This window comes from Cannabis sativa, chromosome 5 (genome assembly GCF_029168945.1).
Source record: "Cannabis sativa cultivar Pink pepper isolate KNU-18-1 chromosome 5, ASM2916894v1, whole genome shotgun sequence".
In the NCBI taxonomy this organism is placed as follows: domain Eukaryota; kingdom Viridiplantae; phylum Streptophyta; class Magnoliopsida; order Rosales; family Cannabaceae; genus Cannabis; species Cannabis sativa.
In genome coordinates, this window is record NC_083605.1 from 58,196,009 (window position 1) to 58,223,167 (window position 27,159).

Here is a 27,159-nt window from a genome sequence, read left to right on the forward strand (position 1 = left end):
CAAATTTAAAGTTTTTTATGGCATTCCTCATTACTTTTTCCATATTTATAAGTTTTTTTTAAAAAATGCCATATTTAAGGTAATTAAATTTTTATGCCATATATATCAAAACATATATTCATTTTCCTATAATTTTTCAAAATATTTGGGCCCAGTTCAATTCAAGGGTGCTAACGGGTCGGATAAGTGGCATTACCCGAACCGTTTGCCATTCCTTGAAAATAAATTCCTCTCAAAATTTGAACGTGCATGACGTTCAGACTTCCGCGCTAAGGCTCCCTTAAACTCTGACAACTTCTTTCTTTTCAAGTACAGAGTGTTCCACACTGACACCATCTTTGCTTCCGCGCTACCTCCTCTTGGCTTCGCCATTCCTGTACAGACTTCTTCCACCATTTTCATTCATTAATCTCTCTCTCTCCCCCTGTATCTATTTTATATATGTACATATTTGGGTCTCATTCGAAATGGATTTTCGATTTTAGGAAATATGCCCTTTCGATTCGAAATGTATCTTAATGGCCTTGTACTCTCTCTCGCTCTAAATTTTGGCTTGGTTTTTCTATGTTAATCATTCTGCAGGAGAAGCCTACTGTTCAAATTGCATGCTTGCGGCTACTGTAGGAAAGACCTTCAAGATTCAAGGTCCGAGTAGGTACTCAATGTCCTCGTTTACAGACCTTTCATTTTTCGTTTATTTATTTATTCATCAAGATTGCGATTTTGATTCTTGAGCTTATCCTTAGCGTTTATAAACCTGGTTGGCCGTTTTCCCTTATTAGCTTAAAATTTTTGGGTATTTATTTTGGAGTTGTCGTTAGATTCACTTGATGATCTTTTTTTCTTTTTTTCTTTTCAAGTAATACTTGTAGTTGTATATTTGTGTATATTGAAGACATGCTGATCCATATTTAGCAATTTTTAAGTGTGAAAACCCATAATGTCTTTTAATATGATTAAACTATCTTATTACTTTGGTTTTTCGAACTTTCTTATTCTTCCTGTTCTTCTTTTTGTTTTTAGAGTGGTAAAGAATTTCTTGATTCGTTTACAAATGTCCTTGTTCTTTTCAAAATGTGAAAAGTCTAGGAATGAAAATACATAAATTGAATTTTTCTGAAACAGATAAAAAAAAAACTTATTTTCTGATCCAACGGAGATTAGGCAGTTGTGGGTGCTGACATGTAGATAAGGTTTGGCTCAATTTTACTTTTTTACAAATGGGGGACTATTTACTCGAGACTAGAAAAGGTTAGTTTTCATTTCTCAAATGTTTTGAAGCACAAGATTAATGTTTTCTTTAATCAACGAGAACATTAGTTTGTAGCTGCTCGTCATTTTCAAGTATATTATCTAATTAGGCTCTTTGTTTTAGTTTTTTGTTTATTTTTTGGCTATGAAGGCTCTATCTTTGTTGCTACTGACTTTCGATGTCTGTAGGTATTTCGAAGCAATATGTTCTACTTACTAAAGATAACAAGCCCATATGTCGGACACGATGTAGTAACCCACCTTTCCAACTGTATGATTTATTTCTTTCATGTTCACATCACTTTTTTCATCCGTGCACTTCTGTCTTCTTTTACAAGTTATGGTTACTGCCTTTGAAGTGTTACTATATTTCATTTCCTTAAAAATTATTTTGAAAAGTATGTATGTTGACGTATGTCTTTTGTCAGTATAAATGAATTGACTTCCCTACTTGGTTTTATGTTGCCATTTTCTGTTTTCCCACCCTGAAGAAAGTACAAAGACAACCTTCCCATTTGAAATGGCAGATAATAGATGGAACATTGTGTAGCTAAACTGTAAAAGCTGTTTTCTTATACATATTGAAATTAATGAAAAGATTGTGAGGACCTAGCAAGTCATACTTTCACATAATGCCTTTGATATGATGATAGTTTTATTGTGGAAAAACTTTGCTTCCTTTCTTATGTCCCCTTTCCTTGCATTTTGTCTATGATGGTTTAATTGTTTTCCATAATTGAGTTTAGTTGGAAGCATGATTAGATTTTTGAAGAACGTGAGGAAAATAGAACGGAGTTTCTCAAATATGCTTTTCTTGAATTAGCAGTATTATCTTCTGAAAGAACTCATGAGCATATGCATTTTAGATTTCTTAGTAAGAGAGAATGAGAGAGGAAGCAACTTTGCTGGAAGCCTGGAACTTCCATTTTATAAGAAATCCGAATGATAAAAAACTCCCTATTTTTTTTATAGATACCGTCTTTTGTTGGAAAGGATAATTACTTGTAGGTTTAGTTATGCGGAAGGTTGGAGAGTGTGGTTGGGTGATAGATCTGAGGTGTTTTCCAGATCGACTATTGAGTTCTTTGCCAATGTTTTTTTCCCCATGGAAAAGTTCAGTCCATCTAAAGTTAGTTTTTTCCTAGATTAGGAGTATAACAATAATAACACACAAGAATACTAAAAGATCCCACTAGAACTCTTCGAGAATACTAGAAATCCATTATTAAATCTTCAAGAATTACACAATCAAGCTCTTGAGAGGCTTTCTCTCCTATTTTTAACCTTTCAAGAGGGCTAGATCTCTCCTACTTGATATTATTCTCTATTCTCATCCAACATAAGGTATCTGCCAAATTCCCTTACTCTAATTTTAGAGTATAGAACTTGCAACATCAGCAGCCTAATTGCAAGCTAATAACCAATGAAAATAGAACACGTCACCCTAGACAATTAAACACCTAGTACAAGTTAAATAAAACTTTCTAAGACTAATCCCTCGATAAACAAACTAAATAGGAGGCTTATCATCTTTGTTTCATTGATATGTTGGGATGTTTAAGTATGCATATTACAAAAAAAAAAAAAAAAAAAACGAAAAGAAAAATCTGTAGTTCATATCTCCATCACTTATTTCTGCGTTATAAGCTCTCATTGAACTTTTGGTTAAGAGAGTTCATATTGAAATGGTGCATGCCACAATATCGTATAAAATTATTGGCTTTTGTAGTAGTGGGAATCGGATGTAAAACCAAACAACTTTTATGGATGGTAGCATTAATGGCAGCATGTATAGCCATATGGTTGGAAAGCAACAGAGGGGTTTTCACAGTAGTTTAGTTTAATGGGGAAGATTATGGGAAAAAAATCATATATAGAGTGGTGACTTGGTCATTCATACAATCTTAAATATCTTAAGAGCATTTTGTTCTCTGACCCAATTTGGGACTGAAATTATTCTTCGTAATTTTCTTTGTTGTTGGTGTGTTTTCTCTCACACTATCTTTGTAATACAAGTTTTTAGTTCTGCATAAAAAGAAGAAGTTTAGGTTGTATAGTGTTCTGCCCTGTTTAGTCACAACTATTTCTAACTTCACCTTTTTGGACACTTGTTGGCTCATTCTGAGTTTCAATGTCTAGTCTACATTTTATTATTTATTTGTCCATATTCTGATAGAGATGTGAAGAAGTAAGTAACAATTTTCTTATCGTTTTTCTTTGTTTGCATGCTTTGAATTTTCATGATAGGCCATGTACCTGGAGCTTGAATGAATTTGTTCGAAGAAAGAAGTTATCTTTTCTTGATGAGTTACCACAATTTGTTCTTTCTCCGGCGGCTGAGAATCGTCGTGATAAAACTGAATGGGGTATATTTTTGAGACATATTAAAGATAATAACAAGGTAAGCAATGATCCAAGTGTTTATGCGTTGCATAAGAGTTCAAAACTCCTAAAATGCTTTAGTTGGTTCCTACAATTACTTTTTAAATGATCAAGTATTTAAAAAGTTTAGGGATATTGTAACAAAGATGATAAAAAGATAGAAAAACTTGTGTTGTTTTACAATAATGAGGATAAGTTTGTGGTTGAAGTACGATCTTTGGTTGCTAATTCTTAGCTTTTGATTATTGGTGATAATCAGATAATGTTGAAATAATTTTATTTCATTAAACTCTATTGACAAGTAATTCTCTAGTTATGCCATTGTTAGTCAAAATGCAATGAATGCACACTCAAAATCCGTTTCTTTTAGAAAATAACTTTTGGATGTTTAATTCACAAATAATAGTTTCCTTTTGTTGAGTGACAAAGTGAAGTAATTCATTACACAAAATATTTTCTCTCTCCATTTATTCCATTTTTTTTTATTTCTTCTAATATTTATTGTTGAAGGAAAAGCTGGTTTATCTAGATTGGCTCTAGGTTTGATTTATTAAACCTAAATAGGCTAGGTTTGGCTTAGAATCTAGAAACATTTTATTTCTTTTTGTTTTCTCACTGATGTTGTTTGTAATGGGTTTTTTTAACTTCTCTGTAGAGATATTTGATAAGCCACCAAATTAAACCAAACTTTAGTCTTAGTTCTTAACTCTCGTTGTTTTAATTAATAGTTGATGTGTATTAGTGGCTGAGTTGTATAAGTTTTAGGGGTGAAGTGGTAATTATTTTAGGGCACCGTAAAGTATATAAGGGGAGGGCGTCTGTTAGAAAGGTATGGAGAAAATTGGTAAGAGTTGAGACTCATTGTGGAGAGCTCCAATCCTCTGGGTGGAACCTTTACTTTTCGAGAATTTGCTTCATAGGGAAATGAAAAACTTACTAGAATTGCTGCACATTCTTGAACACAAACCAGTTTTTAATCTTATTGTTAGAATATTAGTTGTATATTAGTTGTAAAAGAATTAGGGTAACTGATATTTAGTAGTTTCCTATTTTGTTATTGGCAGTTTCCCATTTAGTCTCCTAGCTTTGTATATAAATATGTACTATTCTATGAAATATATACACAATTCGATTCACTATTTTCTACATGGTATCAGAGCTTTGTGATTCGAAATTAGGTTTCATAAAAAAAAAAAGAGAGATTAGGGTTTGAGTTTAGGGTTCTTTTTCGAAAATCTTTTTTGGAGTGCGAATTTATTCTCATCGCCCACTCAGCAGTGTTGCCCAGCCGCCGATCTACGAAACCCCGAAGTCCGGTCGCCGGATTCCTTGCACGTGGGGCTCACGCGCCGCCTGAAGCTTTTGCACGTCTTCCCACGCGCCGGCGCGTGTGACGGTGTCTTCGACGACGTTCTTTTGCCGGTTTTTTACTTTGTTCTTCTAAGTCCACTCGCATCTGTTTAAGGTTGTAATTCGGTATTTTCTTGCCTTCTTTGTGTTTGGGTGTTCATTCTTTGGTGTTCGTTTTGTTCGTTTTGTTTCTGATGTGGTTCCCGTGATGTCTAAAATCACGGAGCATAAATTGATTGTTTCGAATTATTTGGAATTGAGTAAGACAATTCGACTGTATTTGAGGAGTATTGACAAAGATGATCACTTGACTGACGATCCTCCCAAAGAAACAGACGATTCAAGGAAAATATGGCTCCGTGAGGATGCTCGCTTGTTCCTTCAAATTTGAAATTCTATCGATAATGAGGTAATTGGTTTGATTAATCATTGTGAATTGGTTAAAGACCTAATGGATTACTTGGAGTTTTTGTATTCTAGCAAAGACAACATATCTCGCATATATGATGTTTGCAAAGCCTTTTATCATGCGGAGAAACAAGATAAGTCTCTTATGAATTATTTTATGGCTTTCAAGAAAACGTACGAAGAACTTAGTGTGCTTTTTGTGCTGAGATTCAAAATCAATTCAATGTATCTGTTCGTACTTTGAGAAGTGATAATGCCAACGAGTACACTTCTGCTCAATTCAATCTTACATGACCTTTAATGGCATGCTTCGTGAAACTTCTTGTGTTAATACTGCACCTCAAAATGGTGTCGCAGAACATAAAAACAGACATCTTCTTGAAACTGCACGTGCCCTCTTGTTTCAAATGAAAGTTCCTAAACCTTTGGGCGATGCAATTTCCACGGTATGCTTTCTTATTAATAGCATGCCATCCTCTATCCTTAATGGTGAAATTCCATTTAAAATTCTTTTTCCTAATAAGTCATTGTTTCTAGTTGCTCCTCGAGTATTTGGCAGTGTTTGTTTTGCTCGCGATGTCTGCCTATCTGTCACCAAATTAGATCCTAAGGCACTAAAGTGTGTCTTTCTTGGTTATTCTCGTCTTCAGAAAGGGTGTAGGTGTTATTGTTCCGATCTTAACAAATATCTTGTTTCTATTGATGTTACTTTTGTAGAAAATATACCTTATTTTTCATCTTCCAATACTCTTACTAGTCAGGGGGAGGATGATGATTTGTTGGTATATTCTGTCACAACCTCTATGCCTGCTACATGTTCTGACGAGTCTCTTGTTCCTTCACCTACCTCGGTCATAACCCCTACAATGTCTACACCTCCACCCCCTCCACCACCTCCTCCACCTCTCCCACTACCTTGGCCTCCTATAGTGTACACTAGGCGCCCCTCCTCCACCCCTGTTTCATGTCCTCCACCTGCATCTTCGTCATCAGATCCGGAAATCAAAGATGATCTTCCCATTGCACTACGTAAAGGTAAACGCCAATGTACTTTTGCTATTTCTTCTTTTGTGTCTTATAAGCATCTCTCCTCTTCTTCTTGCTCTTTTATTGCTTCTCTTGATTCTATCACTATTCCTAAAACTGTTCGTGAAGCAATGTCTCATCCTGGTTGGCTTGCTGCAATGATAGAAGAGATGAATGCTTTAGTTGCAAATGGTACTTGGGTCTTGGTTAATTTACCTTCCGAAAAATAGGCCATAGGATGCAAATGGGTGTTTACGATTAAACTCAATCCAGATGGCACAATTGCTCGCTTAAAGGCCCGTCTTGTTGCCAAGGCTACTCATCATTGGCCTTTGCATCAGCTAGATATTAAAAATGCTTTTCTTCATGGAAATCATGAGGAAGAAGTATATATGGAGCAACCTCCTGGGTTTGTTGCTCCGGGGGAGTTAGGGCGAGTTTGTCATCTTCGCAAATCTTTATATGGATTGAAACAAAGCCCACGTGCTTGGTTTGATAAATTTAGTCAGGCTGTTGAGAAATTTGGTTTGTTGAAAAGTAAGTCAGATCATTCTGTGTTTTATAAAAGATCAACTGCAGGGATCATTTTGTTAGTGGTGTATGTTGATAACATCGTTATTACTGGAAATGATACTGAAGGCATCTCATCCCTTAAGTTTTTCATTCACACCCAGTTTCACACGTAAGATATAGGGGAGCTCAAGTATTTCTTGGGTATTGAAGTTACTCAGAGTAAACAAGGTATTTTTCTGTCTCAAAGAAAGTGTGTACTTGATTTGTTAATTGAGACGGGAAAATTGGGAGCAAAACCTTGTAATGCTCCAATGAATCTAGCTGTACATCTTACACGTGATGGGAAACCATTTGAAGATCCTGAGAAATATCACAGGTTAGTTGGAAAGTTGAATTATCTAACTGTGACTCGTCTAGATATTGCATTCCCGGTTAGTGTCATTAGTCAGTTCATGTCTTCTCCAACAATTCATCATTGGGCAGCATTAGAGCAAATTTTATGTTACTTGAAAGGAGCACCAGGACGAGGTATAATTTACAAGGATCATGGACATACCCAGATTGAGTGTTTTTTAATGCAGATTGGGCAGGCTCCAAGGTAGATAGACGATCCACTTTAGGATATTGTGTATTTGTTGGGGGCAATCTGGTCTCTTGGAAGAGTAAGAAACAAAATGTTGTATCTAGATCCAGTGCTGAATCAGAATATAGAGCTATTGTGGTGTTGCATCAAATCCCGTATTCCACGAGTGAACTAAGCACATTGAGATCGATTGTCATTTTGTTCGTGAGAAAATTCAACAAGGTCTGATCTCCACAGGATATGTGAAGACCGGAGAACAACTAGGAGATATTTTTACAAAGGCTTTGAATGGGGTGCGGGTTGATTATCTTTGTAACAAGCTGGGCATGATTAACATCTATGCTCCAGCTTGAGGGGGAGTGTTAGAATATTAGCTGTATATTAGTTGTAAAAGAATTAGGGTAATTGATATTTAGTAGTTTCCTATTTTGTCATTGGTAGTTTCCCATTTAGTCTCCTAGCTTTGTATATAGAATTTCCTTAATAGGAAAATGAAAAACTTACTAGAATTGTTGCACATTCTTGAACACAAACCAATTTTTAATCTTATAAAGGATTCAAGACGATGGAAACCAGACTTGCAGGGAATTTTCTCTTATAAGTCTGCTTTTAATGCTCTCACTTTTCATCACTTGGAAGCAGGTGGAGATTGGTCCAAATGAGTCTGGAAAAGTTATGCTTCATGCAAGATCAAAGTTTTCAGGTTTTCAGCTGGATTCTAGTTTTAGATAAAGCTGAATGTTCATGAAATTTTATTTTACAACGGAAAAAATCTTTTCAACTTTCAAATCTTATCCCTGGGCTGGTGTGTGTTCTGCAAAAAGTATGGGGAAACATCTTCCCATCTATTTTTGGAATGCTTTCTTAGTCAGCGATTGTGGGTTAGATTGTTCGAATAGTTTGGGATCATTGGTGCATGCCCAGTTGTGTAGTCAGCTATTATTGTGTAAAATTAATGGGGATGAGAGGAGTTCTAGATTACAGATAGAAACCATTTTGGCTAGAAAGAAATAGTAGGATTTTTGAAGTCATTGAAACAAAGTTGATGTCCTTTGGGAGAAGGTTAAAGTTTGGACTGCAACATATGGGTTTACAAGACATAAAGCTTTGAGGATCTATCTTTTCAAGACCTGACTAGGGAATGGGGTTCTATTTTGTATTAGTGCATCGGTATGGGGATATAGACATAGGCCTAAATGTATCATGTTTTGAGCTTATTTTGTATTTTATGCTTTTAATTTTTCATGTTTAGCATGGTACCACGGCTTTCCTCTGCCATAGGTTAGGCTCCCTAGTAGATATTGGGACTAGGTCATTTTAAGACAAGCAACCTCTGTCTTTTTTAAAAAATCTAAAATAAAATAATAATTCGTATATTTTCTAAGTTTGATGTGTACTTTTCTTAAATCTTCACAAGGTTATTAATTAGAGCTCAGTTGACTTGTTTAGCTTTTGTTTGCAGGTTGCAGTAGCAAAATGTGACTTGTGTGAATTTTATGTACTTCCTCCATCTGAAGTCTTGGATCTTGGCCATGTTGTAGTTGCATATCGAATGGTAAAATCACATAGCATTGATCATGGTACAAATCTCACTTAACCAACAAAGTTTCTTATTTTTGTTTGTGTGACTGTGAATACCTTTCTTGGGTTTTTTTTTTTTATTCTTAACAAAATTTATTTAATCGGAGAAGGAAAATAAATACACCACACAAAGCAAAATCCTGAAAGGAAACCTCTACAGAAAAAATATAAACTCACACACATATCTCCATTCCCTAAAATTATAAAGCAAACTCACAAGGCGACCCAAAAAGGTTCTCCACTTATATCCCATGTATGTTCCTCTTATAAACATCTTCAAAGATTCTAGCATTGCTAAGGGTTTCTTTCTACCCATAACAGCTGAACCTTGATAGTAATCCTAAATTATCTTTCCTCTTTTTCTTTTGGCTCCCAAAAATGAAAGAAAATTCAGCAATAATACATATACTGGCTAACTTCATGCTAGAAAAATGAGCCTTATTTTTGGTTACTTCTCTAAAAGGACCTTGAGACTAATGTTTACCTGTGCTGTAAGTGAAGATTCTCTTACCTGTATTCATTTTGCTGAGGTGAGCTTTCTGGCACTACAGAAATACATGTTGGGAGACAAGATTCCGTCATAAAGGGAGAAATGCATCCTTCTGATGATAAGTTTTCACCAGCATTTAGAGACCGGTCCCGCTTGTCAAAGATTGAAACTTGTGGCATACCTGTGCCTCGTGTAACAAAGCAGAATGAGCTTTTGGAGAAAAACTACGTGAGAGCAGACCCAAGTTATTTGAAAACACTTGGTCAAGCTCATTCCGGATGGATATTTGGTGCGATAGCAGAGCTCGTTGATAATGCCAGAGATGCTAATGCAACTAAGTGAGTTCACTTGCTTGTATCTTAATTTACACCGTTTTTAACTACCATTTACTTATATATCAGTTGTCATACTTTTGACCAGGAATATTACTATCTCTTTACTTCCTGCTCTGTTATTACACTTTTCAGTCTCTATGGAGATAACATAATTGCATCGTGATGTGTCAGATTAACTAGTCTACCAATCTCTTATTGCAGACTGGACATCTCTGTTGAAATGATATACTGTAAAAAGTCTGAAAAACATATTCCATTGCTGTCCATAATTGATGATGGACATGGTATGAGTCATCAGGATGTTATGATTATGGCATGTTTCGGTCATAAACAACCCGAAGAAGATTTAAGAGAGCGAATTGGAAGATTTGGTATTGGGTTCAAGGTAAAATCAGGCTTGAGCGTACATGCTTCTTTTTCACCATTTAACTTTGCCAAGGCATATTGGAAGGTTTGAAATGATAAGGATTCAATAGTATTAATGATATGTCATTATGTATAAACTTGGGGTTTTGCTTTTTTTTTTTTTTTTTTTTTTTTGAGAGGATACTGTATCTTGTTTAATGGTCCAATTTACCAAGTATAACTGTCACCAATTGTGCTTTTCTGCATATGCTATTTGACTCTTCCCTAATTTCATTTATATAGTTTAAATGTCTTTAGATGTTGGAACTAATTAGGGAAGAAATGAAAAACTGCATAGAAACAAAAGGAAAGATATCATGAGATCAGATTGCCCAACATATAATCTTATTGCATTAATGGAAGGTAAACTGGACAGCTTTGTAGAAGCATATTGGTTCTCTATAATTCTCAAGATTCACGTAAAAGTGCATCTTTTTTCTTTCTTTATTTCTTTTCAATAGGTAATATGAAAAGCCTTATTGTTCAGATCATGGGGTTTAGAATCCACATGCACCTTGAAAAGTTCAAAATAACAGTGTGCGTGGCCCCTTGAGAAGTAAAAGTATGGACCACTCACTCATAAGGTGAAGTCCATGGCCTAATAAGCTTTCTTGTCATTTAGCTATGTGTAAATCATATAAGATTAGAGATCTTTGTTGCATATGCTAATTGATTGATTGTTTTAGTGTTTTAATTCATTTGGTGTCTCCTTCTTTGAAAGCCAAAGTAGATGGTCTATATGAATATATGATTAATACCTCTAAATCTTTTATAATATAAATATAAATATAGATTTTTTCTCCTTTTCTTAATTGGGTGATCAGCAATCTATACCGAGCAAGAATTATTATCCTATTCTGTGTATTTTTATGGACTTGTTTGGCTTCCTATTATTTCCCATTGAATGTTGTATAAGGAAGGTGGAAGCTAAAGGAAATGGCTGGTTATAATTACTTTTGATTGTCTGAGTTTCTTATGTTCGAGTAGAGTGTTAGTTTTTGCAGTAATTATTTTATTCTACTACGTGTCTACTCAGGTTTTCACAATATTGAAATCTAAGTCACTGATTATCTGTCTTCTTAGACTGGAGCAATGAGGCTTGGTAGGGATGCTTTGGTTCTTACCCAGACTGCTGATTCCAGATCACTAGCTTTTCTTTCTCAGTCTTTGAATGAAAATAAAGATGTATGGCACTACTTTCACTATAAATTTCCATACACAATTTTCTTGACATAATTGCTTACAGTTAACATCACTTTTATGACCATTTGTTGCAATGCAGAATCTTGAGATTCCTATTGTAAGCTACCAAAGGCACGGGCAGGTTATGGAAGTAGATACAAATGTGCAGCCTGAAGCTTTAGCAAAGTACAATTTAAAAACCATTAAAGAGTTTTCACCATTTAACAAGTATCTTATTGGTGAAAAGGCTGCCCTTTTTCATGAGCGGACAGGAACACAAATATATATATGGAATTTAGATGAGTGGGGTTCAAATTATAGTCTTGAATGGTGTACTGGGTTGAATGATAAGAGCACTGTTTGCGAAAGTGACATATACATCCGTTCTAGAAGGATTAGATGTCGTCCTGGTCAAGTCAGCCAACAGGTGTGTCATCCGTACCTTGTTGTAAGCTTGTTCAATTTCCCAAGAAGTGAACAAGCCTGTTGTAAGCTTGTTCCTGATCAAGTCATCCATGGCTTATAATTTGTTCTTTTTGGTTTTCAGGTTCCGTTAGATTATTCACTTCGATCTTATCTGGAAGTTCTTTTTTTCGTCCCAAGAATGAAGATATATGTTCAAGGTTCACTGGTAACATATCCTTCTGGTTTTTTGGTTCTTGGATGATTTTAGCTTTCCCCCAAGATTCTTTTTAAATCTTAGCTTCTAACCAAAACAGGTTAAAAGTCGACCTTTGGCAAAGTCTCTCAATAAAACTCGTGTAGAAAGTGGAATTATAATGGGAAAAAGTGTTCAGTTGACTCTTGGTAGGAGCCAAATAGAATGGGACCGGGCAAACTGTGGTATGTTTTTGTATTGGCATGGTCGTTTGATTGAGGTGAGCAGCTTTTTCATTAATTGATTTCTATTTGCCTTTTCACTTTTCTCAGTCACGTTGTTCATTGATATACAATGTGGAAACAAGAAACTATCTTTTTTGTTTGTGTAAGAAAGAAGTGTAGACCATGAATTTTTAGTTTTACTGTTTAAGTCTACTTTAGAAGAGAGCTTATCATGCATTTCTTTTTGTTTTTGGTGTGGCAATGACACTTTTCATGCATTGATGCAAATTTAGGAAGACGAAATTTAATTAGAACCCGATACAAGCAGTTATGTTGGATCTGAATAACATTTGACTTTGTATACATCAGATTTCCCAAGTGATACGATGTCATGTAAAGGGCAAAGGGGAGTGATAGTTTAGTTGAAAAATAGGAAGTTAATCGTTCAACTTCAAGTATTGTATCTGTTAAAATACTTGAAGTTGAACGATGAACTTCCTGTTTTTAATTAAACTATCACTCCCCTTTGCCCTTCTACATGACCTGCTACAAATAGCATATGACATGCTGTAATTATGAATGTAGAGCAAAGTATTGGATCAGATTTCCCAAGTGCATTTGAGGCATAGTTGTATTATAAAAGTATTCTAATTTATATGTCAATTCATTTAGCTGTTCTTTCATGCTTGTTTATTTCTTCTGCCATTTTATTTCTCTCTCTCACTCTCTCTCTCTCTCTCTATATATATATCTATATATCTATATATATATAAATACACACACACTGGAAATTCTTGCAGGCTTACAAGAGAGTTGGTGGGGCGATTCATAATGCAGATATGGGCCGTGGTGTCATAGGCGTCATTGATGTTACCGATGTAGTGGTAACATTTCTTTTGTTTTGACAATTTCCATGAAATAATATAAATTGTATCATTAACTATGTTATTTTAAATTTAATAAGGAGACAAAGGTCAAATGTCTAGGACTGACCTCCTCCCGAGTTTATTAAATAGTCTTCAGTTATAGGCTTTAGCAGAGGAAAACCTTGTAACATGAGAACAAGGGAAAATGATAGACCCGCTAATATTTGAGTCCTAACAAAAAACTTGAAAATAAAACAAAAACTCTAATCAGAGTCATAAACATGGTCTCCTAAGTTATAAACTACCAATAAACATATGGAAACTAATACAACATGCTTTCTCATACTCTATGGCGGCGCATGGGGAACGTTGCCTGAACTTATGGTGGCACGTGGGGATCACGCCCTGGGTTTCTGGCCACAAAATTTTGTGGTTTTGTAGATCGACGACCGGACAATCTGTTAGTGCTTGTCCGTCATTATCGGCTGTGAGAGTCCAAGTGCTCTGTGTAGAAAATGGTGAATTGAATTGTGTGTTTATTCATGTAAATAACATATATTTATACAAACTTAGAGAAACTAAACTAGGAAAGGAGAGAAAATAAGAAAAGAAATAATTACAATTGACCCTATTTTCTGGCTAATCTACAATTAATATTCTAACCCTCTACAAATAGCGCTTCCGAAAAGTGGAACCCTAAAAAAGATAAATTTCAAATCCTAGTTTCAAATACCAATTTTGTGATAAACCCTAATTCAAATTTTGAATTCTAATATATGCTCTGATATCATGTGTTTTGTGAAGAAAAAATCAAGCTGTATTTCATTGAAATAGTATACACATATATATACAAATATAGGAATCTATGTTAGATAACTTATACAATTGGGACACTAGAATTAACTCTTAATATACAGCTAACAGAATCTAATTTTGATTTTTCATTCAACTACAATTTAACTATAATCTTGTGAAGCTTTTTCAAGATTAACGTTTGGGCTTCTAATATTGTGGTTTTTTGCCATTTGATGCATGTGTGGAACGAAACTTCCCCATCTCCTAACAGAATGATGGAAAAGGGCGTGTGTGGGTGCTTAACAACAAGCAAGGATTTCAGGACTGTGAGCCTTATGCAATTTTGGAAAAATGGTTAGGTCAAAAAGCAGATGAATATTGGGATGATAACTATGATGCACTGCAGCTGGTATAATTGCTTTTTTTTTTTTTTGATAAGAAGCTGGTATAATTGCTTGGTTTCACATTTTTGAAACAGAAGGAAATTTTCTTTTCACTATCTGATCCTCTTCTTAAAAAGAATTAAAATAATTGAAATCCTGTTCACTGTGGGGATTATTTTCATTTCTTAGGGGCTCCTTGTCAATTTTTCTGTAGTCAAGTATATTTTGTTGCTAGGGGACTGATTTTCCTATTAATATTGTGTACCATGCTAATATTTTATGCTTTTTTTTCCTTCCCTTTTTGCCTTTCACTTTGGATCTAGTTTTAATATTATAATATATGAAATGTCTAACAGAGTTTACTTAAATCATGATAAAAACTTTAAATTTATAATTTAGAGTATTGCTATGGACTATGGAGCCTGTGGTGTTGAGCTCTACACACTAATTTGGTGGTTTTACAATATTAATTTATCCATGTGGTTACCACACCAGTATCACTTTTCGTGTCAAGCATCTGCGGTGGCTCTTAACCTATAATATTTGGTGTTGCTATTGCATTGTCCATTTACCAAAACTATTAATGTTTGTAAATGTTTACATTGTTGTAGTTTCCAAATAGGATATTCAGAAGTAATGACATGAAAAAATAACAACCAAGTATCTGTCTCTTTTGTCTTCTTCATCAAACTTGTAGCTTGCTGATTACAATGTCTGTGATCCATGTTCAATTTACTGTGGAAAGGCATATCCCCTGGAGCATATGCCTTTCCACAGTAAATTGAACATGGATCACAGACATTGTAATCAGCAAGCTACAAGTCCCTCTAATTTTGAAATGGAAGTGTTCTGAGGATTTAATATTTCTTTGTATTTTGAGTTCAACTATGTGCCTTAGTTGGTGTTTTTTTCCACTTGTGTCTAGAGCAAGAACGGCATTCTTTACAAGCCTGATCAAGAATGGGTGCAGTGTGATAAATGCAGAAAGTGGAGAATGTTGGACTTTGAGTTTGACTCCAATAACTTACCTCCAGAATGGTACATGTACTTTTTATGCTATCTTTACTTTTATGTACTCTATATACAGTTTACTTGCATTTCATTGGTATACTTTGGAGTGTTCATGTCTGTCAGGTTCAAACAATTCACTCAACTAAAGATGTCAAAAAAAAAAAAAACTGTCATAAAGAATAGCTAGTGATCAGGCTTTGTGGTTTACTCCTCTTAGAAGTTACAATTCCATCTAGGGAGCAACCATGAGTTTCGTGCTCCAAAGCTTTTAGTATATTGAAAGGTTTTAATTCAAAGCATAAAGCCCAATGAGCAAGTTCAAGAGATCTTAGCTATATGTACATAATCCGACTTTCACTTGAACCAAAATAATAAAAGATACATAAATAAATGTAGAGTACTAGTTCCTTTCAGGTGTTGGATGGACACGGTATTAGTCTTAGGCTACCATGTTTTTTTTTTTCAATTGTATCTTGCATAGTGCAAAGTATGTTACTCAGATATGCAATAAATGTTTGAACTTGGATTTTCCATGTAAATAGGGAAATTGAACTTGTATTTTCCATGTAAATAGGGAAATTGAACTTGGATTTTCCATGTATGATACTCTAGAGCCATGTAACAAATATACACATACCTTGAGTTAGCACAAGCTGTTGCATTTAGAGTGATGATATGTGCACCCTAAGATTAAACATATGTCTCTGTTTGTAATGTTTGGGTGCATATTTTTGGTGCACATATCTTTACTCATTGCATTTAATAACCATTCGAGTGTAGAAAATAATGAAAGATTTGATTTATTTATAACTGTTGAAGCTTTACTAGAAATCATTTGTTGGTTATTTCAACTTCTGGCATTTTTTAGTATTCTGTCACTACATTTGTACACTGATTATATCACTGCTTTTTTCCTTGAAAATAAATAATGGCAGGTTTTGTCATATGAAACCTTTTGAGCGAAGCTGTGATGTCCTGGAGCAAAAATCATCGGGATTGATTACAGTATCTGCAAAGCGATCTGGATACGAATTTGGTGTCTCTATCAAATCTGAGGGTGAGCTCGTGAACAATCTCTATTATTATAATTTTTGCTGTGGAATTTATGCTTTTATTCTTAAATTCATATAAATGTATGTTTGTGCATATATCACTAATGTAGAAAAGAAACTTGTGTATATAGGAAAGATTACAATTTTTCTTTTTTTGTGAATGAGAAAGCAGCCATTGTCTTAGACTGGCTACTTCCCGTTATATATTGAGAGGCCTCACTTGTGGCGGTAGAAAACCGTGGTCTCAATATTTTAGCGACAAATTACACTAAAAGACACCATAACCAACAAAAAACTAAGAATATGTAATAAACCATAAAGTTTCCAATCTCTACATCAATGATTTCCATTCCCCTCAAATACAAAATGGTTGGTTTTGAAAACTCAAGTAGCTGTCCAGAATTTAATTTTATCCTAGATATCCGCTTCAAAACATTCAGATCCTTCAAATATTCTCGTGTTTCTTTCTATCCAAACAACCCAAAATGTAGCCAAGATCACAGTCCTCCAAAGCTTTGTCTTTGCGTTTTGCAACCAACCACTTACTCACTATCATTTGTTTAATAGAGCCTGGGAAAATCCAAAACAACTCAAATTCCTTCGGCAATTTAAACCGTAATCTACGGATGAAAAAACAATCCATAAACAAGTGTTCCACATCTTCTTTACTCCTTTTGCAGCAAACACACCAGCCAGGGGATAACGATAAAAAGGGGCGTCTCTTTTGCATCCTCCCGTAAACATTCACTTTGCCCAAAGCCACTAATCATCCAAATACTTTAATTTTTGAAAGCAAACTTCTTTTCCACAATATCTTAGGCCACTCTAGCCCTCTATAACTCGGGTTTGATGTTGTAGAAAATAGTGATTCGAATTATGTGTCTCGATTTCATAGAATAATACATATTTATATACAAAGCTAGGAGACTAAATATCTACTAAATATCTACTAAATATCTAATTCTTTTACAGCTAATATACATCTAATATCTAACACTCCCCCTCAAGCTGGAGCATAGATGTTAATCATGCCCAGCTTGTTACAAAGATAATCAACCCGCACCCCATTCAAAGCCTTTGTAAAAATATCTCCTAGTTGTTCTCCGGTCTTCACATATCCTGTGGAGATCAGACCTTGTTGAATTTTCTCACGAACAAAATGACAATCAATCTCAATGTGCTTAGTTCGCTCGTGGAATACGGGATTCGAGGCAATATGAAGAGCAACTTGATTATCACACCATAATTTTGCTGGAATAGAAGTCTTAAACCCGAATTCAGTCAAAAGCTGATAAATCCATATTACCTCACACACAGCCCGGGCCATAGCTCTATATTCTGATTCAGCACTGGATCTAGATGCAACATTTTGTTTCTTACTCTTCCAAGAGACCAGATTGCCCCCAACAAATACACAATATCCTGAAGTGGATCGTCTATCTACCTTGGAGCACCTTGATACTGCATCAGAAAAACACTCAATCTGGGTATGTCCATGATCCTTGTAAACTATACCTCGTCCTGGTGCTCCTTTTAAATAACATAAAATTTGTTCTAATGCTGCCCAATGATGAATTGTTGGAGAAGACATGAACTGACTGATAACACTAACCGGGAATGCAATATCTGGACGAGTCACAGTTAAATAATTCAACTTTCCAACTAACCTGCGATATTTCTCAGGATCTTCAAATGGTTTCCCATCACGTGTAAGATGCACAGCTGGATTCATTGGAGCATTGCAGGGTTTTGATCCCAATTTCCCTGTCTCAGTTAGCAAATCAAGTACATACTTTCTTTGAGACAGAAAAATACCTTGTTTACTTCGAGTAACTTCAATCCCCAAGAAATACTTGAGCTCTCCTAAATCTTTCGTGTTAAACTGGGTGTGAATGAAAGACTTAAGGGATGAGATGCCTTCAGTATCACTTCCAGTAATAACGATGTCATCAACATACACCACTAACAAAATGATACCAACAGTTGATCTTTTATAAAACACAGAATGATCTGACTTACTTTTCAACAAACCAAACTTCTCAACAGCCTGACTAAATTTACCAAACCAAGCATGAGGGCTTTGTTTCAATCCATATAAAGATTTGCGAAGATGACAAACTCGCCCTAACTCCCCCTGAGCAACAAACCCAGGAGGTTGCTCCATATATACTTCTTCCTCAAGATCTCCATGAAGAAAAGCATTTTTAATATCAAGCTGATGCAAAGGCCAATGATGAGTAGCTGCCATGGAAATGAACAGTCGAACAGATGTGAGTTTAGCAACAGGAGAAAAAGTATCACAATAGTCCACTCCATAGGTTTGAGCATAACCCTTGGCAACAAGACGGGCCTTTAAGCGAGCAACTATGCAGTCTGGATTGAATTTAACCGTGAACACCCATTTACGCCCGATGGCCTGTTTTCCGGAAGGTAAATCAACCAAGACCCAAGTACCATTCGCAACCAAAGCATTCATCTCTTCTATCATTGCAGCAAGCCAACCAGGATGAGACATCGCTTCTCGAACAGTTTTAGGAATAGTGATAGAATCAAGAGAAGCAATAAAAGAACAAGAAGAAGAGGAGAGATGATTATAAGACACAAAAGAAGTAATAGGAAAAGTACATTGGCGTTTACCTTTACGTAGTGCAATGGGAAGATCATCTGAGATTTCCGGATCTGATGACGAAGATGCAGGTGCAGGACATGAAACAGGAGGTGGAGGAGGGGGGCGCCTGGTGTACACTATAGGAGGCCGAGGGAGTGGTGGAGGTGGTAGAGGTGGTGGAGGTGGTGGAGGTGTAGACATTGTGGGGGTGACGACCGAGGCAGGTGAAGGAACAAGAGACCCGCCAGAACATGTAGCAGGCGCATAAGATGTGACAGAATAAACCAACAAATCATCATCCTCCCCCTGACTAGTAGAAGTAGTGGAAGATGAAAAATAAGGTGTATTTTCTACAAAAGTAACATCAATAGAAACAAGATATTTGTTGAGATCAGGACAATAACACCTATACCCTTTCTGAAGACGAGAATAACCAAGAAAGACACACTTTAGTGCCTTAGGGTCTAATTTGGTGACAGATGGACGGACATCGCGAGCAAAACAAACACTACCAAACACTCGCGGAGCAACTGGAAATAATGACTTATTAGGAAAAAGAATTTTAAATGGAATTTCACCATTAAGAACAGAGGATGGCATGCGATTAATAAGAAAGCATGCCGTGGAAATTGCATCGGCCCAAAAAGGTTTAGGGACTTTCATTTGAAACAAGAGAGCACGTGCAGTTTCAAGAAGATGTCTGTTTTTACGTTCTGCAACACCATTCTGAGGTGCCGTATCAACACAAGAAGTTTCATGAAGCATGCCATTAGAGGTCATATAAGATTGAAATTGAGCAGACATGTACTCTTTGGCATTATCACTTCTCAAAGTACGAATAGATACATTAAATTGAGTTTGAATCTCAGCACAAAAAGCACAGAATATAGAAAACAACTCAGAACGATTTTTCATTAAATATAACCAAGTTACACGAGAATAATCATCCACAAAAGTAACAAAATACCTGAATCCAGGTTGAGACAAAATAGGAGAAGGACCCCAAACATCAGAATGAACTAACTCAAAAGGATCACTAGCACGTTTATTGACACGTGGACTCAAACTAACACGATGATGTTTGGCAAACTGACATGACTCACAATCTAACGAAGATAAACTACTATATTGGGGACACAGTTTCTTGAGCAAAGGAAGGGATGGATGACCTAAACGACAATGAGCCTCAAAAGCGGAAGCAACACTCGAACAAGCAATAGAGGTTGGCGGAAGTGGGTCAAGAACATACAAGCCACCAGATTCATGTCCTTTACCAATAATCTTCTTCGTCATAAGATCCTGAAACAAACAATGATCAGGAAAGAATGAGATGCAACAATTTAGATTACGAGTGAGTTGACTAACAGAAAGCAAATTAAAGGACAAATCAGGTAAATGTAAGACTGATGACAAAGATAGCATAGGTGTAGGAACAATAGTGCCAGATCCAAGAACAGAAGCTGTTGACCCATCAGCTAAGGTGACAACAGAAGTGGGACTGTGAGACTGAAAAGTGGAAAAGAGACGGGAATTACCTGTCATATGATCTGTGGCACCAGAATCAATGACCCATTTTGAGGATTTGGAAAGAAGGCATGCATTAGAGTTACCTGAATCAGCAATCGCAGTGACAGAAGAAGATGAAGACTTAAGTGTTTCCTGATACCTTGAGAACTTGGCAAATTCATCAGCAGAAATAAGGACCGATTTGTCAGATGCATCACTAGTGCTTGCAATATTGGTAGAGTGTTGTTGTCGATTCTTAAATTGTAACTTCCTACACTCAAACTTGGTGTGGCCTGGTTTCTTACAATAATTGCACATGATGCTCCCAGAATTTGGTGTGCAGTTATCAGGTCCTTGTGAATTACCTCCTTTAAATCCACTTGGAGTAGAGTTTCTTTCCGGTGCAGAATTATTATGACTCACCAAGACGCTATTCAGAGGAGTTGAAGAGGTAGTCTCTGTGCGAAGAACACGAGTAAACACATCTTGTAAAGAGGAGACATCAGAACCAGAGAGAACTTGTGACTTTGCAGAGTCAAATTCAGATGAGAGTCCTGCAAGAAAACTCATAATAGCCATCTGTTCTCGTTGGCGCTGTTGAACTTTTACATCAGGACTAAACGGTAATAGCACATTAAGTTTTTCATATGTTTTCTTGAAAGCCATAAAATAATTCATAAGAGACTTATCTTGTTTCTCCGCGCGATAAAAAGCTTTGCAAACATCATATATGCGAGATATGTTGTCTTTGCCAGAATACAAAAACTCCAAGTAACCCATTAGTTCTTTAACCAATTCACAATGATTAATCAAACTAATTACCTCATTATCGATAGAATTTCGAATTTGAAGGAACAAGCGAGCATCCTCACGGAGCCAAATTTTCCTTGAATCATTTGTTTCTTCAGGAGGATCGTCAGTCAAGTGATCATCTTTGTCAATACTCCTCAAATACAGTCGAATCGTCTTACTCCATTCCAAATAATTCGAACCAATCAACTTATGATCCGTGATTTTAGACATCACGGGAACAACATCAGAAACAACAACTGATTTTGAATCTGATCTTATCTCTGCCATAATCTCAAAAGCAAACACAAAGACAGAGAAAAAGAACAAAAGAACACCAAAGAATGAACACCCAACACGAAGAAGACAAACAAATACCGAATTACAACCTAGAACAGATGCGAGTGGGCTTAGAAGAACCCAGTGAAGAATCGGCAACAGAACGCCGTCGAAGGTGCCGTCACACGCGCCTCCACGCGCCGGCGCGTGAGCCCCACGCGCAGAAGCTTCAGGCGGCACGTGAGCCACACGCGCGAGGAATCCGGCGACCGGACTTCGGGGGTTCGTAGATCGGCGGCTGGGCAGTCCTCCTATGTGGGCGGTGAGAAACAATGTTCACTCCAAATAGGATTTTCGAAAAAACAACCCTAAACTCAAACCCTAATTTTTTTTTTAGTTTTTTTTTCAGAACCCTAATTTCGAATTTCGAATTTTGAATCACAATGCTCTGATACCATGTAGAAAATAGTGATTCGAATTGTGTGTTGATTTCATAGAATAATACATATTTATATACAGAGTTAGGAGACTAAACATCTACTAAATATCTACTAAATATCTAACTCTCTTACAGCTAATATACATCTAATATCTAACACTTGGCATTATCACTTCGCATAGTACGAACCAATGTTTAAAAAAATGCAAATGAGCCTTGAGGCGTTTTTTTTTTAAGGCGAGGCGTAAGCCTCGAGGCGTATGAGGCGTAAGCCTCAAAAATTAATAGAATCAATATTTTTAGGGCACTAAAAATAAATAAATTGTCACATAAATTTTAAACATACTATAAAATATCTCATAAAAATAATAACCATAAAACTTCTCATAAAGTTCAACAATACCAACAGATATGTCTCATAAAACTCAAACTAAAATAAAAATAATTATGTTTCTAGAATTAGAATCCTAAACTCTACTATGCTAGCACACATTTGAAGGAAGCAAGCATCAAGGTTTTTTTTTTTTGTTGGTTGAAGAAATAAGTAGCTGCACGTGAAGAAGAGAAAGAAAGAGATAGGAAGAAGATAGAATTAGGGTTTTTATTTTTAAGTTTTATTTGGGCTTGCTTAAATATTTCATTGGGCTTTTTCATTAATGTTTATGGGGTTTTTTAAAAGTTTTTTAGGTTTTTTAAGTTGGGCAGCAGAAAAACAAATATAAAATTACAATCTGGGCCTTTTTTTAAGGCTCAAATAGCCCATTTAACTTTCAAAATTTGATGCGTATGCCTCTTACGCCTCAACGCCTCACGCCTCAATTCAGCGCCTCACCCATTAAGGCGTACACCTCTCTTCTCCTCAACAAGGCGCACGCCTTGGTGCAATCTTTAAACGCCTCAGCTTGAGGCGCGCCTTGAGCCTCAAAAACGCCTTTTTAAACATTGGTACGAACGGACACATAAAATTAATTCTGAATCTTAACGCAAAAAATATAAAATATAGAAAATAACTTAGAACAATTTTTCAATAAATATAACCAAGTCACACGAAAATAATCATCCACAAAAGTAACAAAATATTATATCCAAATTTAGACAAAATAGGAAAAGGACACCAGACATCATTATGAACTAACTCAAAAGGAGCACTAGCACGTTTATTGACTTGAAGACTTAAACTAACACAACTAACAATCTAACGAAGAGACCTTATCATATTGGGGACAAAGTTTCTTGAGCAAAGGAAGGGATAAATGACCCAAATGACAATGAGCCTCAAAAGCGGAAGCGACACTCGGACAAGCAATCAGGGTTAAGGGTAGTGGATCAAGAACATATATTCGTCAGATTCATGTCCTTTAGCAATAATCTTCTTCATCATAAGATTCTGAGATAAACAATGACTGCGAAAGAAAGAGATGCAACAATTCAAATTACGAGTGAATTAACTAATAGAAAGCAAATTAAAGGATAAATTAAGTAAATGTAAGAATGATGACAAAATAAGCACATGTGTAGGAGTAATAGTACCAGATTCAAGAACAGAAGAAGTTGATACATCAGCTAAGGTAACAGAAGACGTGGGACTATAAGATTGAAGAGTGGAAAAGAGATTGGAATTACTTGTCAAATGATCTATAGTACCAGAATCAATAATCCATGGTGGAAAGAAGGCATGAATTAGATTTACCTGAATCAACAATTGTAGTGACAAAAATGAGATGAAGACTTGAGTGGTTTCTGGTACCTTGAGAACTTGGCAAATTCATCTGCAGAAATGACGTCCGATTTGTTAGATGCATCACTAGTGCTAGCAACATTAGGATAGTGTTTTTGCTGATTTTTAAAGTGTAGCTTATTACACTTGAACTTGGTATGACTTGGTTTCTTACAATAGTTGCACATAGTGTTCCTGGATTCCAGTGTTCGATTGTCATGCCCTTGTGAATTGCTTTCTTTGTAACCACTTGGAGTAGAGTTTTTTCATGGTGCATGATTATTATGACTAGCCAAAGCACTATTAACAGAAATAGATGGAGTAGTTTCTATGCTAAGAATGGGACTAAAGGCATCCTGTAAAAAGGATACATCAGACTCAAAAAGAACTTGTGACTTTGCAGAGTCAAATTAAGATGAGAGTCCTGCTAGGAAGCTCATGATAATCATCTGCTCTCGCTGGTGCTGCTGAATCTTCACATCAGGACTACGTGGCAACAACACATTAAACTCTTCATATGTCCTCTGAAATGCCATAAAATAGTTCATAAATGACTAATCTTGTTTCTTCGCAAGATAAAAGGCTTTGCAAACATAATGCATACGACATAGATTGTCTTTTTCAGAATACAAAAACTCCAAGTAATTAGTTAGGTTTTTAACAAATTCACATTAATTAATCAAACTAATTACCTCATTATCAATATAATTTTGAATTTGAAGAAACAAGCGATCATCTTCACGTAACCACACGTTTCTTGAATTGTCTTTTTCTTTGGGAGGATCATCAGTCAAGTGTTTATCTTTGTCAATACTCATTAGATAAAGTTGAATTGTCTTACTCCATTTTAAATAATCTGATCCAATAAATTTATGGTCCGTGATTTTAGACATCACGAGAACCACATCAGAAACAATTGTTGGTTTTGGATTCGATTTCGTCTCTAACATAACCTCAAACAAATATCGGAAGAGACAAGACATAAATGAACATCGATGAACAAATAAAGAACACCAAAATACGAAGAAGGGAGAAATACCAAACTACAATTTGAGATAGATGCAAGTAGGCTTAAGAGGAGCCGAAAAATGAATCGGAGAAGATTTGCCCTTGATATCTCCATTGCACGTGCCTCCACGTGCCATCGTGTGGGGTAGGTGGCAGTGACAACATGTGGTACGTGAGACACAGGTGCGAGGAATTTGGCGAACGGACTTCAAGTTTTGGCAGATTAGTAGCTGGGCAATCTTTATAAGTGGGCGGTGAGAACAAATTATTACTCTAAACACCCAGGAGGTTGCTCCATATATACTTCTTCCTCAAGATCTCCATGAAGAAAAGTATTTTTAATATCAAGTTGATGCAAAAGCCAGTGATGAGTAGTTGCCATGGAAATGAATAGTCGAACAGATGTGAGTTTAGCAATAGGAGAAAAATTATCACAATATTCCACTCCATAGGTTTGAGCATAACCCCTGGCAACAAGACAAGCCTTTAAGTGAGCAATTGTTCCATCTTGATTGAATTTAACCGTAAATACTCATTTGCACTCCATGACCCGTTTTTTTGAAGGTAAATTAACCAAGACTCAAATACCATTTGCAATTAAAGCATTCATCTCTTCTATCATTACAGCAAGGCAACCAGGTTAAGATATTGCTTCACGAACTGTTATAGGAATAGTGATAGAATCAATAGAAGCAATAAAATAGCAAGAAGAAGAGGAAAGTACATTAGCATATACCTTTACATAGTGCAATAGGAAGATCATTTTGTGAGTTTCGAATTTGACGACGAAGATGCAAGTGACATCGATAGAAACAAGATATTTGTTAACATCGGGACAATAACACCTATACTCTTTCTGGAGACTAGACAATTAAAAAATACACACATCAATGACTTGGGATCTAATTATTGACATGTGGACGAACATCACGAACAAAGCAAGTGCTACCAAATTTTTTTGGCTCAATAGAAAATAATAGCTTATTGGGAAAAGAATTTTGTGAGGGATTTCATCATGAAGAATAGAAGATGGCATGCGATTAATCAAAAGACAAGTAGTAGAAACTGTATCGGCCCAAAATGGTTTAGGAACATTAGTTTGAAATAAGAGAGCTCTAGCTGTTTCAAGCAGATGTCTATTTTTCCGTTCGGCTACACCATTTTGAGATGGAGTATTAACACAAGAAGTTTCATGAAGTATGCCGTTTTAACCCATGTAAGATTGAAAGACACCAGATTTGTACTCTTTTGCATTATCACTTCTCAAAGTACGAATAGACACATTAAAGTGATTTTGAATTTCAACACAAAAGTACAAAAATAGAGAACAATTCAGAACGATTCTTCCTAAAAAACAACCAAGTGACACGAGAATAATCATTTGTAATGCCTACAAAAATTAGATACCTCAGGTCTGAAATTGTTCATTTGGAATTTATGGAATAATGAAGTCGGGTATTTGGCTTGTCACATAAATGATTGTTAAAGAAATATTATCTTGAAATATTTTTGTATGTTAATGATTAAAGCAAAATAATCATTGGCATCTGTTTCTTCCTGTGATCTTTATTTACTTGTACTTTTATGTCATTCAACTTATATTTGAAGGATAATTAAATTCCAATAACCATAACCTTATCTCTGCTTCCGATGCTCATTAAGTGTCATTGTTCAAGTTTAGTTAATTTTGATCAATGCAAGTAAAGTTCATTAAGGGCTAGTGTTCCTTAATTTACCAATTGCCATTTCGTTAAAAGTGAGCATCTATCTTATTTATTTATTTTTTCGGGATCTTTCAGGAGACATGAAGGACTCAGCACCAAGCACGGATGGTGTTTCATTTTTCCATCTCGAAGGGATGAGAAAGGGAAGTCAAGGGACCAGAAAGATGGCTCGCAGAATAGCTTAGTGGTGGCACCTTTTTGTGCTTCGCTATTCAATTACCAAAACCCTATCATAGAATTATGGCTTGGCATCATGGGGTTATGGCTACCTTGTAAATTCTTAGTTTCTTAATCCTAGTAAAGATCTCTTCTCCTGGGTTGAACAAATGTGAAGGCTCGCAAAGACTTAATGGTAAAATGCTTAGCTGAGTAGGAATTTAAGGGCATAACAAATATAATTTTTTTTTGACTTTTTAACCTATCTTCTAACAAATATTTTTTTCCTTTAAAATTGATGGAAATAGATGTTTATAATGTTAGCACAGGGATAAAGAATCAAGAGATGGAAAATTTTGAAATGAAAAAAAAAATCATTACTTTTTTTTCCGAACAAGAAGGAAAAAGTAGTTCTTATAAGAAAGATTACTGTTTTGTTTGTTTACTTTTGATTGTAATAACTATTAACGAGGGTAATATAATAATTTATTGTCCCTA

The 27,159-nt window shown here is 35.7% G+C and overlaps 1 protein-coding gene across 3 annotated transcripts; it reads left to right on the forward strand.

The window, feature by feature from the left end:
* Nucleotides 1-155: 155 nt before the first annotated feature.
* Nucleotides 156-27,159, forward strand: LOC115711423 (uncharacterized). Of its 3 annotated transcripts, XM_030639758.2 has the most exons (17): nt 158-376; nt 583-655; nt 1,126-1,251; nt 1,441-1,522; nt 3,499-3,652; nt 8,976-9,093; nt 9,646-9,922; nt 10,121-10,304; nt 11,408-11,509; nt 11,607-11,933; nt 12,054-12,137; nt 12,226-12,384; nt 13,129-13,212; nt 14,261-14,398; nt 15,298-15,410; nt 16,319-16,440; nt 26,581-27,159. In XM_030639758.2, exons 3-17 carry the CDS (start codon nt 1,221-1,223, stop codon nt 26,688-26,690), a joined length of 2,085 nt encoding a protein of 694 aa, XP_030495618.2. In that variant the 5' UTR covers nt 158-376; nt 583-655; nt 1,126-1,220; the 3' UTR covers nt 26,691-27,159. The 3 variants fall into 3 exon arrangements, with proteins under 3 accessions (XP_060971778.1, XP_030495618.2, XP_030495619.1); XM_061115795.1 differs by lacking the exon at nt 1,126-1,251 and having other exon boundaries at nt 156-376; nt 583-645; XM_030639759.2 differs by lacking the exons at nt 158-376; nt 583-655; nt 1,126-1,251; nt 1,441-1,522; nt 3,499-3,652 and adding an exon at nt 8,051-8,216.

What these genes read in the sequence shown, in the direction of transcription:
- LOC115711423 (XM_061115795.1), top strand. Translation starts at nt 606, where the DNA reads ATGCTTGCGGCTACTGTAGGAAAGACCTTCAAGATTCAAG. An exon ending in AGTAACCCACCTTTCCAACT is followed by an intron (nt 1,523 to 3,498) that starts GTATGATTTATT and finishes TTTTCATGATAG; the next exon opens with GCCATGTACCTGGAGCTTGA. An exon ending in TTGATGTTACCGATGTAGTG is followed by an intron (nt 13,213 to 14,260) that starts GTAACATTTCTT and finishes ATCTCCTAACAG; the next exon opens with AATGATGGAAAAGGGCGTGT.